This window comes from Leucoraja erinacea, chromosome 30 (assembly GCF_028641065.1).
Source record: "Leucoraja erinacea ecotype New England chromosome 30, Leri_hhj_1, whole genome shotgun sequence".
Lineage (NCBI taxonomy): Eukaryota > Metazoa > Chordata > Chondrichthyes > Rajiformes > Rajidae > Leucoraja > Leucoraja erinaceus.
In genome coordinates, this window is record NC_073406.1 from 4,951,776 (window position 1) to 4,966,657 (window position 14,882).

The 14,882-nt window shown below is 48.0% G+C and overlaps 3 protein-coding genes across 6 annotated transcripts in view; 1 reads left to right on the forward strand and 2 right to left on the reverse strand.

The window, feature by feature from the left end:
* Positions 1-1,457: 1,457 nt before the first annotated feature.
* LOC129711534 (zinc finger protein 239-like) lies at positions 1,458-14,816 on the reverse strand. 2 transcript variants are annotated; one of them, XM_055659211.1, is made up of 2 exons: positions 14,736-14,816; positions 1,458-4,023 (listed from the first exon to the last, which is right to left on the reverse strand). In XM_055659211.1, the coding sequence occupies exons 1-2, from the start codon at positions 14,788-14,790 to the stop codon at positions 3,107-3,109; spliced, it is 972 nt and encodes a 323-aa protein (XP_055515186.1). In that variant the 5' UTR covers positions 14,791-14,816; the 3' UTR covers positions 1,458-3,106. The 2 variants fall into 2 exon arrangements, with proteins under 2 accessions (XP_055515186.1, XP_055515185.1); XM_055659210.1 differs by lacking the exon at positions 14,736-14,816 and adding an exon at positions 5,403-7,487.
* cptp (ceramide-1-phosphate transfer protein) lies at positions 7,640-10,473 on the reverse strand. Its single transcript, XM_055659218.1, has 2 exons — positions 10,234-10,473; positions 7,640-9,740 (listed from the first exon to the last, which is right to left on the reverse strand). The coding sequence occupies exons 1-2, from the start codon at positions 10,350-10,352 to the stop codon at positions 9,218-9,220; spliced, it is 642 nt and encodes a 213-aa protein (XP_055515193.1). The 5' UTR covers positions 10,353-10,473; the 3' UTR covers positions 7,640-9,217.
* ints11 (integrator complex subunit 11) overlaps positions 10,690-14,882 on the forward strand; it is a 34,267-nt gene continuing 30,074 nt past the window's right edge. Inside the window, exon 1 of one of the 3 annotated variants that reach the window (XM_055659204.1) lies at positions 10,690-10,763. The gene's annotated coding sequence lies outside the window, so the exon portion shown is untranslated. The remainder of the gene's footprint in view (positions 10,764-14,882) is intronic. The other 2 variants (XM_055659209.1, XM_055659207.1) reach the window with 2 other exon arrangements.

The window sequence follows — 14,882 nt, forward strand, 5'->3', positions numbered from 1 at the left end:
GGAGAAAACCCACGCAGGTCACGGGGAGCACGTACAAACTCCGTACAGACAAGCGCCCGTAGTCGTGATCGAACACGAGTCTCTGGCGCTGTGAGGCAGCAATTCTATCGCTGCGCTACTCTGCCACCATAAACATGGCAAGTGGATTTCACGACACTCTTACGGATTTTTAGTCAGCTGGGTAGCAAGGGCTGGAGAAAATGTTCACCGTATCACTGTTTCCATCTTCTGGGTCGATTCCGCACGCACCCGGACACCACCCGTGGTCCGGATCGAACCCGGGTCTCTGGTGCTGTAAGACAGCAACTGTACTGCTGTGTCGTACCGAGCCCCAGGTTGCGAATCACGTTGGGGGCCACCGTCTTGAACCAATGCATTAAAGGAATTCCCAAAGTGTTGTCACCCAACAAAGAAGGTACGGGAATAGATTTCCAATTCAACATGCTCTGCTAATTTGGAAGGGATATTTCAGGTGGTGACATTCTCTGTCTAAGGTAGGATACAGGTAGATGGAGCACCGGCAAGTGGAATTCAATCCAGACAAGTACCAGGGGCTACATTCGATGAATTCAAATACGGGTCGGGCATGGTGGTGTGCTGAGGAATCCTGATTGACAAGGGGACCTTGGAGCTCAAGTTCAGTTTCACAGAGTAGAAGGAAGCATTCAGCCACGTTGAGACCATTTCCGCTCTGTTCCCCCAGTCTGAAGAAGTGGCCCGACCTGATACGTCACCTATCCATGTTCCTCTGCGATGCTGCCCCACTTGCTGGGGGTAGGGTACTGACGTGGATAGAAAATCGCTTGGCAGACCGGAAACAAAGAGTAGGGATTAACATGTCCCTTTCAGAATGGCAGGCTGTGACTAGTGGGGTACCACAAGGCTCGGTGCTGGGACCACATCTATTTACAATATACAGATGAATATTTAGATGAAGGGATTAAAAGTAACATTAGTAAATTTGCAGATGGCACAAAGCTGGGTGGCAGTGTGAACTGTCTGGAGGATGCTATGAGGATGCAGGGTGACTTGGACAGGTTGGGTGAGTAGGCAGATGCATGGAAGATGCAGTTTAATGTGGATAAATGTGAGGTTGTCCACTTTGGTGGCAAGAACAGGAAGGCAGATTATTATCTAAATGGTGTCAAATTAGGAAAAGGGGAAGTGCAACGAGACCTGGGGGTCCTTGTTCATCAGTCACTGAGAACTGAACATTCCAGACATGATTACACAAAGGCTTGTGGTATTGTAATAAGGAACTGGGGTCAAGCAAAGAGCCGACACGTCGCGGCTTAGTTTACACCGGTCTTTCCAGCACCATGCACACGAAGCACAAGAAGAGTAAGACGCCATTGTACACAGATGCTGAGAAGTGTGTTCAGCTCTGGCTGAACAATTTCTAAACTTGTGATGTGGACTCGATAAGAATAAGGAACTAACCACCTCACTCCCCCATGCTTTCCAACTCATCATCCATGACTACATTTATTATTAATTTGCCTCAAAAAACCCAGTGGTTAGAATTACATCAGAAATTCCAGGAAGCAGTACATATTATGGCGTGCTGTGCCGATTTCCCTGAATCATGAACAATATGGGTTTAGTTTAGTTGACAGATACAGCGTGGAAACAGTCCCCTTGGCACCGACCAGCGACCCCCACACATTAACTCCATCCTACACACACTGGGGACAATTTTTTTACATTTACACCAAGCCAATTAACCTAGAAACCCCTGTACGTCTTTGGAGTGTGAGAGGAAACTAAAGATCTTGGAGGAAACCCAGGCAGTCACAGGGAGAACGTACAAACTCCGTACAGACAGCACCCGTCTTCGGGTTCGAATCCAGTAAGCACTGTAAGGCAGCAACTCTACCACCGTGCCACCCTAATTTCAGCTTAAACAATCCAAAACATAGGACCTCTTCTACAGCCCACTTATTGAATTACTGGAAAATGAGTTATAGTACTGAAAATTTGGCTGTAGGAGTTTAGTGTCGATAAAGAGGACACAGTAATTTAGCAGTTCTACCGTGCCGCCCACATCAAACATAAACATGGAAGGTTTATGCAAATGTTCAACAGGAATGTCTAATATATATACTGTCAGCTTTGCAAAATGTCATTTACCAGTTCTGTGACTTTTATTTGGAAATTTTCACACCAATTGCAGTTTCTGAGGAAATGGTATCTGTGCCCTGAGTGAGGGAATGTTAGTCACCTTGGTTTCAAATTCTGATTCGTCTAACAGGGAGGAGCAGGGATTATTACTCCGTCGAGTGTTGGTGGTTATTTATTTTCTCACGCACTCATCTGCATTAAACTCCAAGAGCCAACTGATCAAGTGACCACTTGCCCAACTGATCAAGATCCTGCTGGTTTTGAAAGCCATCTTCGCGATCTATCATGCCGCCGATTTTAACATCATCTGTCTTGTAACTGAACATCCCAACTTCCATGTCTGAAGAAGGGTCTCGACCCGAAACGTCGCCCATACCTTCTCTCCAAAGATGCTGCCTGTCCTGCTGAGTCACCCCAGCTTTTTGAGTATCCTCCATACTCTGACTGATGAAGGACAATGTACCAGGTTTCTATGCTTCGTGTCTTTGCAGTTTAGTTTGGAGATGGAACGCGGAAACAGGCCCATCAGCGATCCCTGTGCACTAGCACTATCCAACACATTGGGGACAATTTCCAATTTTCACCAAAACCAATTAACCTACAAACCTGTATGTCTTTAGAGTGTGGGAGGAAACTGGAGCACTCGGGGAAGCAAACCCATGCAGGTCACGGGGAGAACGTACAAACTCCGTACAGACAGCACCCGTAGTCAGGATCGAACCTGGGTCTCTGGCACTGCATGGCAACAACTCTACTGCTGCACCACCCTGTCGCCCTATCATTGCCAATGTTCTGTAACATAATATCCCACGTTCTATACTCAATACCCTGACTGATGAAGGACAAGGTTCCAGACGTTTTCTATTATATGCTTTGTGTCTTTGTTTAGTTCATTGTCACGTGTACCGAGGTACAGTGAAAAGCTTTTGTTGCTGTTGTGGCCCCACGATCTCTGGGCCTGGTCCGGTGATTGTGGATTGTTGCTCTAACTCCTGTGGACGCGATGGTGCCCGATGAGGTTGGAGGCGCTTTTGAAGCCCTTGCCGCACTGGAGGCAGCAGTAGGGCCGGTCCTCGGAGTGTGTGCGGTAGTGCACCTGCATGGTGGAGATTTGGCGGAAAGTCTTGCCGCAGATGGGGCAGGCGTAGGGCCTCTCCCCGGTGTGTGTGCGCCAATGCCGCACCAGGGTGGAGCGCTGGCCGAAGCCTTTGCCGCAGGTCTGGCAGCTGTAAGGGGGCTCGCCGGCGTGGGCGCGGCGGTGAGCCAGGAGCTGGGCGTGGTGGGCGAAGCGCTGGCCGCACAGCGGGCACGGGGAGGGGTGGTCGGCGGCGTGAGTGCGGCGGTGGGTGGCCAGGTGGTGGGAGTGCAGGAACCGCCGGCCGCACACCTCGCAGGCGAAGCGCCGCTCGCCGCCGTGGATCCGCCGGTGCTTGGACAGGTTGGACGAGGTCTTGAAGCTCTTGCCGCAGCTGGGGCAGTGGTAGGGCCGCTCCTCGCCGTGGATGCGCTGGTGCACCGTCAGGGTGGAGGACTGGCTGAAAGCCTTGCCGCACACCGGGCACGGGTAGGGCTTCTCCCCCGTGTGGGTGCGCTGGTGGGTGACCAGGTGGTGCTGCTGCACAAACTCGCGGCCGCACGCCTTGCACTTGTACTGCTTCTCCCCGCGGTGGATCAGCTGGTGCATCAGCAGGTTGTAGGAGGTGCTGAAGCGTTTGCTGCAGGACGGGCACCAGTATGGACGCTCGCCGTTGTGCACCCTGCCGTGCCGCTTCAGGTCGCAGTGCTGCTTGAAGCTCCTGCCGCACTCCGTGCAGGTGAAGCGCCTCGGGTCTCTGTCTGCACCAGCAGCAGCATCCTGCGAACCGTTTCCCGCATCCGATTGCTGCATTGTCTCCATCTCACCTGCAACGCAGCATGTCGCATTCACATGCATTAGAAACATAGAAAATAGTTGCACGAGAAGGCCATTTGGCCCTTCAACCCACACCGCCATTCAATATGATCATGTTCAAGAAGGAACTGCAGATGCTGGAAAATCGAAGGTGGACAAAAGTGCTGGAGAAACTCAGCGGGTGCGGCAGCATCTATGGAGCGAAGGAAATAGGCAACGTTGGAAATAGGCAACGTTTCGGGCCGAAACCCGGAAGGGTTTCGTCCCGAAACGTTGCCTATTTCCTTCGCTCCATAGATGCTGCCGCACCCACTGAGTTTCTCCAGCACTTTTGGAGCGAAGGAAATAGGCAACGTTGGAAATAGGCAACGTTTCGGGCCGAAACCCTTCCGGGTTTCGTCCCGAAACGTTGCCTATTTCCTTCGCTCCACATAGATGCTGCTGCACCCGCTGAGTGTATCCAGCACTTTTGTCTATCTTCAATATGATCATGTCTGATCATTTAAAATCGGTTCCCTGTTCCTGCTTTTTCCCCATATCCCTTGATTCCATTAGCCTTAAGAGCTAAATCTAACTCTCTGTTGAAAACATTCAAATTCAACACCTGCTAAAATTATATAAAATTATGAGAGGCATAGATAGGGTAGACAGTCAGAACCTTTATCCCAGAGTGGAAATGTCAACGAATAGAGGGCATAGGTTTAATGTTTAGGTTAGACATACAGAGCGCCCACAAAGTCTATCCCACCAGCTTACTGGTTTAGTTTTAAGATACAGCACGGAAACAGGCCCTTCGGCCCACCGAGTCGGCATCGACCAGCGATCTCTGCTCACTAACATCGTCCCACATACTAGTGACAATTGTGTGAGTCATTGTAGACATGCAGAATTTCCTCAATCGCATACTGTTCTAGGTTCGATGCCTACTCTATCTAGGCATTTTGTATAGTTAAAACATAGAGCAGCACAACAGAGCATAGACCCTTCGGCCCACAATGTCTGTGCCGAACCTGATGCCAAGACCAACTATTTGCTGCCTTGATTGGTGCTTGATACAGTGATACATCTTTGTTTTACATTACAGTTCAGTAAAATCACTCTATGCAGAAGCACAATCATAATGTCACTCGTGCCAGACAGGATCTGGTGGAGATGTCGATGTAATGTAAGAAATAAATCGCCCACGTTGTGACATTGGAAGAGAACAATACAGGTCTGTTTGCAAGGGATGGGGAAGTAAACAGTGAGCGTCCTGGGCCTAGCAAGCCTCCCATGCGCCTGTCGTTTTAATTCAGGCGAAGCAAGTTGTGTGTTTGCAAGCATGGCGTTGCATTGCACAGTAAGCCCGGTGTGTGTGCGGTCTGCCGGCCTGTGTTCCCGGGGTGTTTACCTGCCATCGTCCCACCGCCGCCGCCGCCACTGGCCTCGCCCATGACCCTCCGCACATGCGCACGCCCCTCCGCCCACTGCGGAGATACAGGCCTTTCCCTCGCGACAGGGATTCTGGGTGACTGGTCACGGCTGACATTTTCTTTCAAATGGTACACCTCTGCGGCACAGTACATCAAAGGGCGGCCTCGCATTTGATGATTGCCGCATTTGAAAGCTTTTCATGACCCAGGCCTCATCCCAACTATTCATTACAGAGTCATACAGCACGGAAACAGACCCTTCAGCCCAATCTGAAGAAGAGTCACGACCCGTAACATCACACATTGCTTCTCTCCAGAGATGCTGCCTGACCCGCTGAGTTACTCCAGCATTTTTATGTCTATCTTCAGCCCAACCCAACGGGATGAAGGCAGCAGAATGGGGTTGAAAGGGGAAAAAACAGATCAAATGGCGAAGCCGACTCGATGGGCCTAATTCTGCTCCTGTGTCTTATGGTCTTGTGAATGTGTGCTGAATCCTAACAACAGGGATTGTGAATTTAACCTGGGACTTGTGTACAAATGAACTGCAGATGCTAGTTTACAACGAAGATAGACAGAACATGAGGATTTCAGTATAGGAGTAAAGAGGTTCTTCTGCAGTTGTATAGGGTTCTGGTGAGACCACATCTGGAGTATGGTGTACAGTTGTGGTCTAATTTGAGGAAGGACATCCTTTGTATTGAGGCAGTGCAGCGTAGGTTCACAAGATTGATCCCTTCTTCAGACTACGGGTGCTATCTGTACAAAGTGTGTACGATCACCCTGTGACCACGTGGGATTTCTCCGGGTGCTCCGGTTTCCTCGCTCATTCTACAACTTGCGTTTTTTTTAGGTTAATTGGCTACTGTAAATTGTCCCTTGTGTATAGGCTAGAACTAGCAAACAGATGATGTGCAGGAAAGAACTGCAGATGCTGGTTTAAATCTAAGGTAGACAGAAAACAGATGATCATTGGTCGGCGTGGACTCGGTGGGGTGATGCCTATTTCTGCACTGTATCTCTAAACCTAAAACTTTTTCCACAAAGAGGGTGGTTGGTGGGTATATGATCGGTAGTTGAAGCAGGTACAATAACTTCATTTACAATAACATGTGGAGAGGTACATGGACAGGAAAAGTTTAGAAGGACATGGGCCAAAGGTGGGCAAATGGGACTAGTTTGAATGGGGCATCTTGGTTGGCATGGACATGTTGGGTCGAAGGCATGTTTCTGTGCTCTTTGCCTCTATAAACATCACAACAAGATGTACGGCATCCATTTACTAGAGAAATTCAATGCTACTTTGCTGCCCCAAAGAATGAGAGTTCTATTTGTGCAATTACAACCGGTTCAATGTCAGAATGATCTGAACCATAATTTATTGCTTTAATATGGTACATATTACTTAAATTACAAGTATAAGATGTTACATAAATCATATTTGATTTAACCTGAAAATTTAAAGATATCTCTAACTTAAACATCCACATTCACGACAGAGACGTATTATAACTTGCCTTCAGTCCTCTTTCCCCCCCACCCCCCTCCACCACTTTGTCTGCGGAAGGGTCTCAACTCGAAACGTCCGTTTCATCTCCAGTTCTTGACCCCCACCCTTACTTTCAGTCAGAAGAAGGCTCCCAACCCGAAACATCACCTATCCTTTTCCTCCTTCCAGTTACATATTGTTTTTAATTGTCCACTTGTGGTTGCACTGCTGGATTTGACATTTGGAAACAATGCAAGATATACTGCAAAGCCATTCGTTGTGCAAGTTAACTGGTTGTAAACGAACGCGATTAGGCAAGAATTGATGAGTAATTAGCAAACAAAGACAAAGTGCTAGGGTACCTCAACTGGTTAGGCAGCATCTCTGGAGATGGATAGGTGACCTTTCGGGTCAGCACCCTTCTTCAGACTTGTTCGATCTACATGTTAGCTTTCAGATGCAAGGACATCTCTGTCAACACCAGCACCCTTCAATTTCTTGTAATTAAAAAAAATACTGCTTTTCTATTTTTTGATTATGGCGGGGAAAGGTTGGAAGAGAGGGGCGGGGCAAAGCCTGGCGAGTGATCCAGGTGTGTGGGGCGTGGGGGGTTGATAGGCAGAATTTTGGACAAAGGCCAGGGATGAAAAGACAAAGGGTGTGAGATAAGGACAGAGTAATGTTGTAGTCCGAGTCGGAATAACAACCATCAAGACAGATATCCAGTGGTTTTCAAAGAATCATAGCTCATATTTAATTTATTTCTTATTGAGTTCTTTTTCTTCCTCGTCCTGAGGTAAATTGCCTTTGGAACCACGATAAACAGATCAGGTCACAGCCTACATCATAGCAATGCTCATCTTGCTTCCAGTTGGAATGTCAGAACAAGGAACTGCAAATGCTGGTTTAAAAAATACAAACACAAAGTGCTGGAGTTACTCAGTGAGTCAGGCAGCATATGTGGAGGGTTCTGTCCGAAGAAGGGTTTCGGCCAGAAACGTTGCCTATTTGCTTCGCTCCATAGATGCTGCTGCACCCGCTGAGTTTCTCCAGCATTTTTGCGTACCTTCGATTTTCCAGCATCTGCAGTTCCTTCTTAAACAGCATCTGTGGAGAACCTGGATAGGTGACGTTTTGTGTCGGGATCCTTCTTCATATTCTGAAGAAATGTCCCGACCTGAAACGTGATCCATCCTTTATCCTCCAGAAATGCTGCCTGACCCACTGAGTCACTACACAACTTTGGGTCTATCTTCGGCATGAGCCAGCATCTGCAGTTCCTTTCTATACACATCACCTACTCATGTTCTCCATAGAGGCTGCCTGACCTACCAAGGTGCTTCAGCACTGTGTGTTTTCACAAACAAACCAACCCCTTCTGAACTATTTTTCAAAGTCTGTCTATCCTTTCTCTCCTTCACCTGTCAGATTGGAGTTGGTTACAGGGCCGCCCGAAACGTTGCCTATTTCCTTTGCTCCATAGATGCTGCTGCACCCACTGAGTTTCTCCAGCACTTTTGTCTACCTTCGGTTTTCCAGCATCTGCAGTTCCTACTTAAACACTTAGAAAACCATGGCATTAGTTTTATCCTACACACTGTGAAGTATCCATGGTGTAGGATAAAACTACTGCAGTGGTTCGATTTTTCCTCCCAGACAGTGTACGGGTGATCGCTGGTTGGCTCGCAGACTCGGTGTTTCAACGCTGTGTCTCTAAAACTAAACTAAGATAAAACGGTTCAAAAACCCCATTCGCTCTATACAACTAGTGGTCCTTCCGTGAAACAACAAACTCGGTCTACCAGGGATTTGGTCCGCTGTAACTGAAATACATTATAAAGAGGTCCGTTACAGCAAGGGTTTACTGTATACCACTCTCACCTGGATTTGAATCTCTCTCTCACCCAACAGAAAGGCCAATTACTAGTTAAAAAAGCTTTCAAATTATCCTCAGATCCACTGATTCTGACAGAATAGGTTTGCTATCCAAAACAGCACTTGGTGGGAGCCACCATTAATTCTGCTCATAAGTTCTAAGAGCAGAATTAGGCCATTTGACCCATCAAGTCCACTCGGTCCTTCAATCATGGCTGATCTATCTTTCCCTCTCGACCCCATTCTCCTGCCTTCTCCCCATAACCTCTGACACCCTTACTAATCATGAATCTATCAATCTCTGATTTTAAAATATCCATTGACTTGGCCTCTGCAGCCGTCTGTGGCAATGAATCCCATAGATTCACTGCCCTCTGATTAAATAAATGATTGCACCGAACATCCCACGACTTTACATAAAACACAGAATCAAGGAAGGTCAAGTAAGCCATGTTGAGCGTACAAGTCCTGCGTGATATCGTAGGCCTTTGAAATGAGTGGCACAGCCTCTCCGAGCGTCTCCACGACCTTTTCAGTTGTGCCCATGTTCATGACCTCAAAGAAGTCTGCGCGACCGGGCAGAAAATGGAATGCAAGAACGGCAGACTTGCGCACTATCCACTGGTGATAGTTTGCCAGAGAGTCGTTGTAGGCCTCTGCGCACAAGACGGAGGTGTTGCTGTCATCGGAGGACACCCGTAGCTTTTCCAGGAAGAGCTGCAGCCACCTGAGGGCACGGTGGAGTCTCAGTAGAGTACGGCAGCCAGAGTCCCAGTGATCGCCTCGCTTCTTCATGTCCACCAGCTTGTTGTCGACCTCGTACTTCACCATTGACTGGATGGTTTTATACTCGCTGCCGTTTTCGCCACTTTGGTAGTTTTCCAGAATTTGAATTTTGGTGACAGCATCCTTTGAAATAAAGGAAAAGGCTGTACCCAGGCTGCTCATGAACCTAAACAGGGAATGAAATAACACACTTTAAATGTCGATGCAATTAAAATTTGAAGTAAAGAGAAAGAAAATTAGATATTAGAAATTGAAAATAGGTGGTATTCGAGTGCACAATAATCACAGCCAGGGCATCCTATCCAAATTCTGAACTTATTTACTTGCAAGCCACTATTCCAACAAAATTCCACTTTATTTTGTGGTTTTAAGAGGGGGTGGGAGAGAAATCATGATGTGCAAATCGTGAAAAATTATTAAGTGTAACAGTTATGATAATCAGCCTTTGGGTAGCATACAAAACAAAGAAACAAAACGCTGGAGTAACTGAGCGGGTCAGGCAGCAGCTCTGGAGAAATGAAATAGGTGACGTTTCGGATCACGACCCTTCCTCAAACTTAAGCAATATTTATCTGGTGTTATTTTGGATTTGCCGCATCTGTAGTTGTTGTTGTTGTTAGTGGATTTTGAGGATGACATTAGGTCGGCCGCACACTCACTTCACCAGACCCTTCCACCCAGCCAGGTAGTGCTGCTGCTCCAGCTCGCCGCTCTGGGTCAGGCAGTGTTTGAATGATTCCAGGACCTCGCTCAGCCTGAAGGCCTCCGCCGCCGCCATCTTGCCGCCAGCGGCCGCCGGCCAATCACACGGCGCGTACCACAGACTCCCGCCCGGGTCCTGTATGGAAGCGGCAACACGATTGGCTGAGCCCGGCAGAGGGGCGGGGAAGTAGGCGTTGTCGAGGCAACGGCGGTAGGTAGGCCCGAAGCCTCGGTCTTGCGTGACGGGCCGGCTGGTGTTGTCGTTCTTGGTTCTTGGTTTCTTCGTCCTCCAAAGTATTCCAAATGGAATTTAAACTGGAGGTGGTGAAGGTAGGGATTAAGCCAGAAAGGGTTATTGGGAAGAAAGAGCTACTTTAAATTTAGTTGCATCTGGTTGGGTAACTATAGTAGAGGTAACTATAGTAGGGTCGTTCGCATGTTTCCTCGGTGCTGGTCCGTGTGAGGAGCGGCTGCCCGCCACGGAAAGGTGAGGACGGCACCCCGGTTCAATGGAAAGAGAATGGGTGGTTAAGAACAAGAAGGCTTTTAGTGCATCAGTCAGGGTATTGAGTAAAGAAGTAGAAAAAAATGATCTCGACCCGAAAGGAGATGCTGTATGTAAGACCGGCTGAGATACTCCAGCACTTTATATCCATCTATCGAGTAGAGAAGTTGGGTTAGACACAAAATGCTGGAGTAACTCATCCATGCCCTGCACATTAGAAGCAGTTTAAAGAGGCTAATTAACATACAAACTTGTGCATCTTTGGGACTCAAGAGGCAACCGGATCCACCTGGAGGAAACCCACGTGGACACAGAAAGAATGTGCAAATCTCCACACAGACAGCAGCCAAGATCAGGAATGAACCCTACCAAAGGACCATTAAACTAATTCCATTGCTCTACTCACTCTCTGTAACTTCACAGCTGCCCATACACCAAATAAATGCACAGGAAAGCTCAGAATTGTTTTCTTTTTCTCTGGATGGGCGATGGTTCAGGACTAAACCAATATATTCCCCAAAGTTATAAAGTTGCCTTGAGGAAGCAAATAAAGATCACCCCCCTCCCACAGGTCACTAACAAGTAGCGTAATTATCCAGACAAAGATGGACAAGATTCATTTCCCTTGCAGATGCTGGTTTACACCGAAGATAGGCACAAAAAGCTGGAGTAACTCAGCGGGACAGGCAACTTCTCTGGAGAGAAGGAATGGGTGACATTTTGGGTCGAGAACCTTCTTCAGACAAAGTCACGCGAAAGGGAAATGAGAAATATAGACCATGATGTAGAGATATAGAACAATGAACGAAAGATATGCAAAAAAGCTATGATGATAATAAAGGAAACAGGCCATCGTTAGCTGTTTATTAGGTGAAAATGAGAAGCTGGTGCGACTTGGGTGGGGGAGGGATAAAGAGGGAATGCCATGCTTACTTGAAGTTAGAGAAATCAATATCACTGGATTGTAAGCTCACCAAACGAAACATGAGATGCTGTTCCTCCAATTTGCATTTATAGCATGGAAACATGCCCTTCAGTCTACCAATTCCACACTGACCATTGATCATCTGTTCATGCTAGTTCTATGTTATCCCACTTTCTCATCAGCTCCCTACACAATAGGGGCAATTTGCAGGGGGCCGATGAACCTACAAACCCGCTGGTCTTTGAGATGTGGAGGGAGACAGGAGCACCCGGAGGAAACCCACGCAGTCATGGGGTGGAACGTGCAAACTCACACAGACCGCACCCGAGGTTAGGATCGAACTTGGGTCTCCGGCGCTGAGGCAGCAGCTCCAGTGATCTAGAGATTATATTCCTATCTCCATAATGCAACATATGATGCTGGATGGTGCAAGATATCCAAGATGTGCTAGATGGTGCAAAACAAGAAATACTTTTTGCCTTCCATCACAGTGAGGAATCCGCTGTGGTAGATATTTATGTCAACTTTTATGTAGTTGTGTGTCTTGTTTTTTTTGAGTGTGGCTGTATGGTAATCGAGTTTCACTGTATCTTAATTTGTACATGACAATAAAAGATCTTTGAAACCTTTGAAGTAGATACGATAGTAACAAAGGTGTATAGATTGCTTACATTCAGGACAATGAGTATAAAAGATAGGAATTTCACATTACAGCTTTATTAAAGTGGTTTGATCACATGTGGATCTTTGTGTGAATTACTGGTCGCCCTATTACAGGAAGGGCGTGGAGGATTTAGAGAGGGTGCAGAAAGAGGTTTACCAGGATGTTGCCTGCATTTAGGTATAAGTGTCACATGTACCAAGGCACATTGACAAGCCGGGGTGAAACTGGTCTTTGATTATGCTGATGGCCTTGCCGAGGCAGCATGAAGTGTAGATGGAGTCAATGGCATTAAGAATGTTTAATTTAGCAGTTCTACTGTGCTACCCACTACCTTGGCGCTGTATGGCAGCAACTCTACCGCTGCGCCACAGTGTTGCCCTAACATTGCCAGTGTTCTGTAACATAATGTCCCAACTTCCATGCTCAATATCCTGACTGATGAAGGACAAGGTTCCAGAAGCTTTCTATGCTTTGTATCTTAGTTTAGTTTATTGTCACGTGTACCGAGGTACAGTGAAACGCTTTTTAAACGGGCATCTGCTGTTGTGGCCCCACGATCTCTGGGCCTGGTCCGGTGATTGTGGATTGTTGCTCTAACTCCTGTGGACGCGATGGTGCCCGATGAGGTTGGAGGCGCTTTTGAAGCCCTTGCCGCACTTGAGGCAGCAGTAGGGCCGATCCTCGGAGTGTGTGCGGTAGTGCACCTGCACGGTGGAGGTTCGCCGGAAGGTCTTGCCACAGATGGGACAGGTGTAGGGCCTCTCTCCCGTGTGGATGCGCTTGTGGGTGACCAGCTGGTGCTGCTGCACAAACTCGCGGCCGCACGCCCTGCACTTGTACTGCTTCTCCCCGCGGTGGATCAGCTGGTGAATCTGCAGGTTGTAGGAGGTGCTGAAGCGTTTGCCGCAGGACGGGCACCAGTATGGACGCTCGCCGCTATGTACCCTGCCGTGTCGCTTCAGGTCGCAGTGCTGCTTGAAGCTCCTGCCGCACTCCGCGCAGGTGAAGGGCCTCGGGTCTCCGTCAGCACCAGCGCTGCGGCCAGCAGCAGCATCCTGCGAACCGGTGCCCGCATCTGATTGCTGCATTGTCCCCATCTCACCTGCAATGCAGCATGTCGCATTCACTATGCATCACAATCACATGCATTAGAAACATAGAAAATAGGTGCAAGAGTGGGCCATTCGACCCTTCGAGCCAACACCGCCATTCAATATGATCATGTCTGATCATCTAAAATCTGTTACCATGTTCCTGCTTTTCCCCCCCCATATCCCTTGATTCCGTTAGCATCAAGAGCTAAATCTAACTCTCTGTTGAAAACATTAAAATTCAACACCTGCTAGAAGTATATAAATTAAGAGAGGCATAAATAGGGTAGACAGTCAGAACCTTCACCTCAGAGTGGAAATGTCAAAGAATAGAGGGCATAGCTTTAATGTTTAGAGATATGGAGCAGAAACAGGCCCTTTGGCCGACAAAATCCATCCCACCAGCGTAAATATAAAACATACCCAGAGCCAACCAGCTGTTTTCTTACTGGTTTAGTTTGGAGATACAGCATGGAAAGAGGCCCTTCGGCCCACCGATTGCGCGCCGACCAGCGACCCCTTCACACTAGCACCATCCTACACACTAAGGACAATTTTGCGAGTCATTGCAGACATGCAGAATCTCCTCAATCGCACTGTTCTAGGTTCTATGCCTACCCTATTTATGCCGTTTGTATAGTTAGGACATAGAACAGCACAGCAGAGCAACAGACCCTTCAATTTACAATGTTTGTGCCGAACCTGATTCTAAGACCGACTCTTATTTCCGACTACATTCTTTCTTTGTCCGGCCCCCTCCCCTGACAGTCTGAAGAAGGGTCTGACCCGAAATATCACCCATTCCTTCTCTCCAGAGATGCTGCCTGACCCACTGAGTGACTCCAGCATTTCCTGTCTACCTTTGATTTAAACCAACATCTGCATTTCTTTCCAACACCAACTATTATCTGACTTGAATGGTGCTTGATGGAGCTAGATACAGTGACATTCTTTGTTTTGCATTACAGTTCAGTAAAATCACTCTATGCAGAAGCACAATCATAATGTCACTCGTGTCAGGCAGGATCTGGTGGAGATGTAGATGTAGTGTGAGCAATAAATCGCCCACGTTGTGACATTGGCAGAGAACAATGCAGGTCTGTTTGGAAGGGATGGGGATGTAAACAGTGAGCGTCCTGGGCCTAGCAAGCCTCCCATGCGTCTGTCGTTTTAATTCAGGCGAAGCAAGTTGTCTCTTTGCAAGCATGGCGTTGCATTGCATAGTAAGCCCGGTGTGTGCGCGGTCTGCCGGCCTGTGTTCCCGGGGTGTTTACCTGCCATCGTCCCACCGCCGCCGCCACTGGCCTCGCCCTCTGACCCTCCGCACATGCGCCCGCCCGCCCACTGCGGAGATAGAGGCCTTTCCCTCGCGACAGGGATTCTGGGTAACTGGTCACGGCTGACATTTTCTTTCAAATGTT

Bases quoted from the DNA above. Each gene is read 5' to 3' on its own strand.
- LOC129711534 (XM_055659210.1), bottom strand. From the start codon at position 5,595: ATGCGAGGCCGCCCTTTGATGTACTGTGCCGCAGAGGTGTACCATTTG. The intron at 4,024-5,402 runs GTAAACACCCCG...GCTGCGTTGCAG, and splicing joins CGGCGGTGGGACGATGGCAG to GTGAGATGGAGACAATGCAG.
- cptp (XM_055659218.1), bottom strand. From the start codon at position 10,352: ATGGCGGCGGCGGAGGCCTTCAGGCTGAGCGAGGTCCTGGAATCATTC. The intron at 9,741-10,233 runs GTGAGTGTGCGG...TTCCCTGTTTAG, and splicing joins GGGTGGAAGGGTCTGGTGAA to GTTCATGAGCAGCCTGGGTA.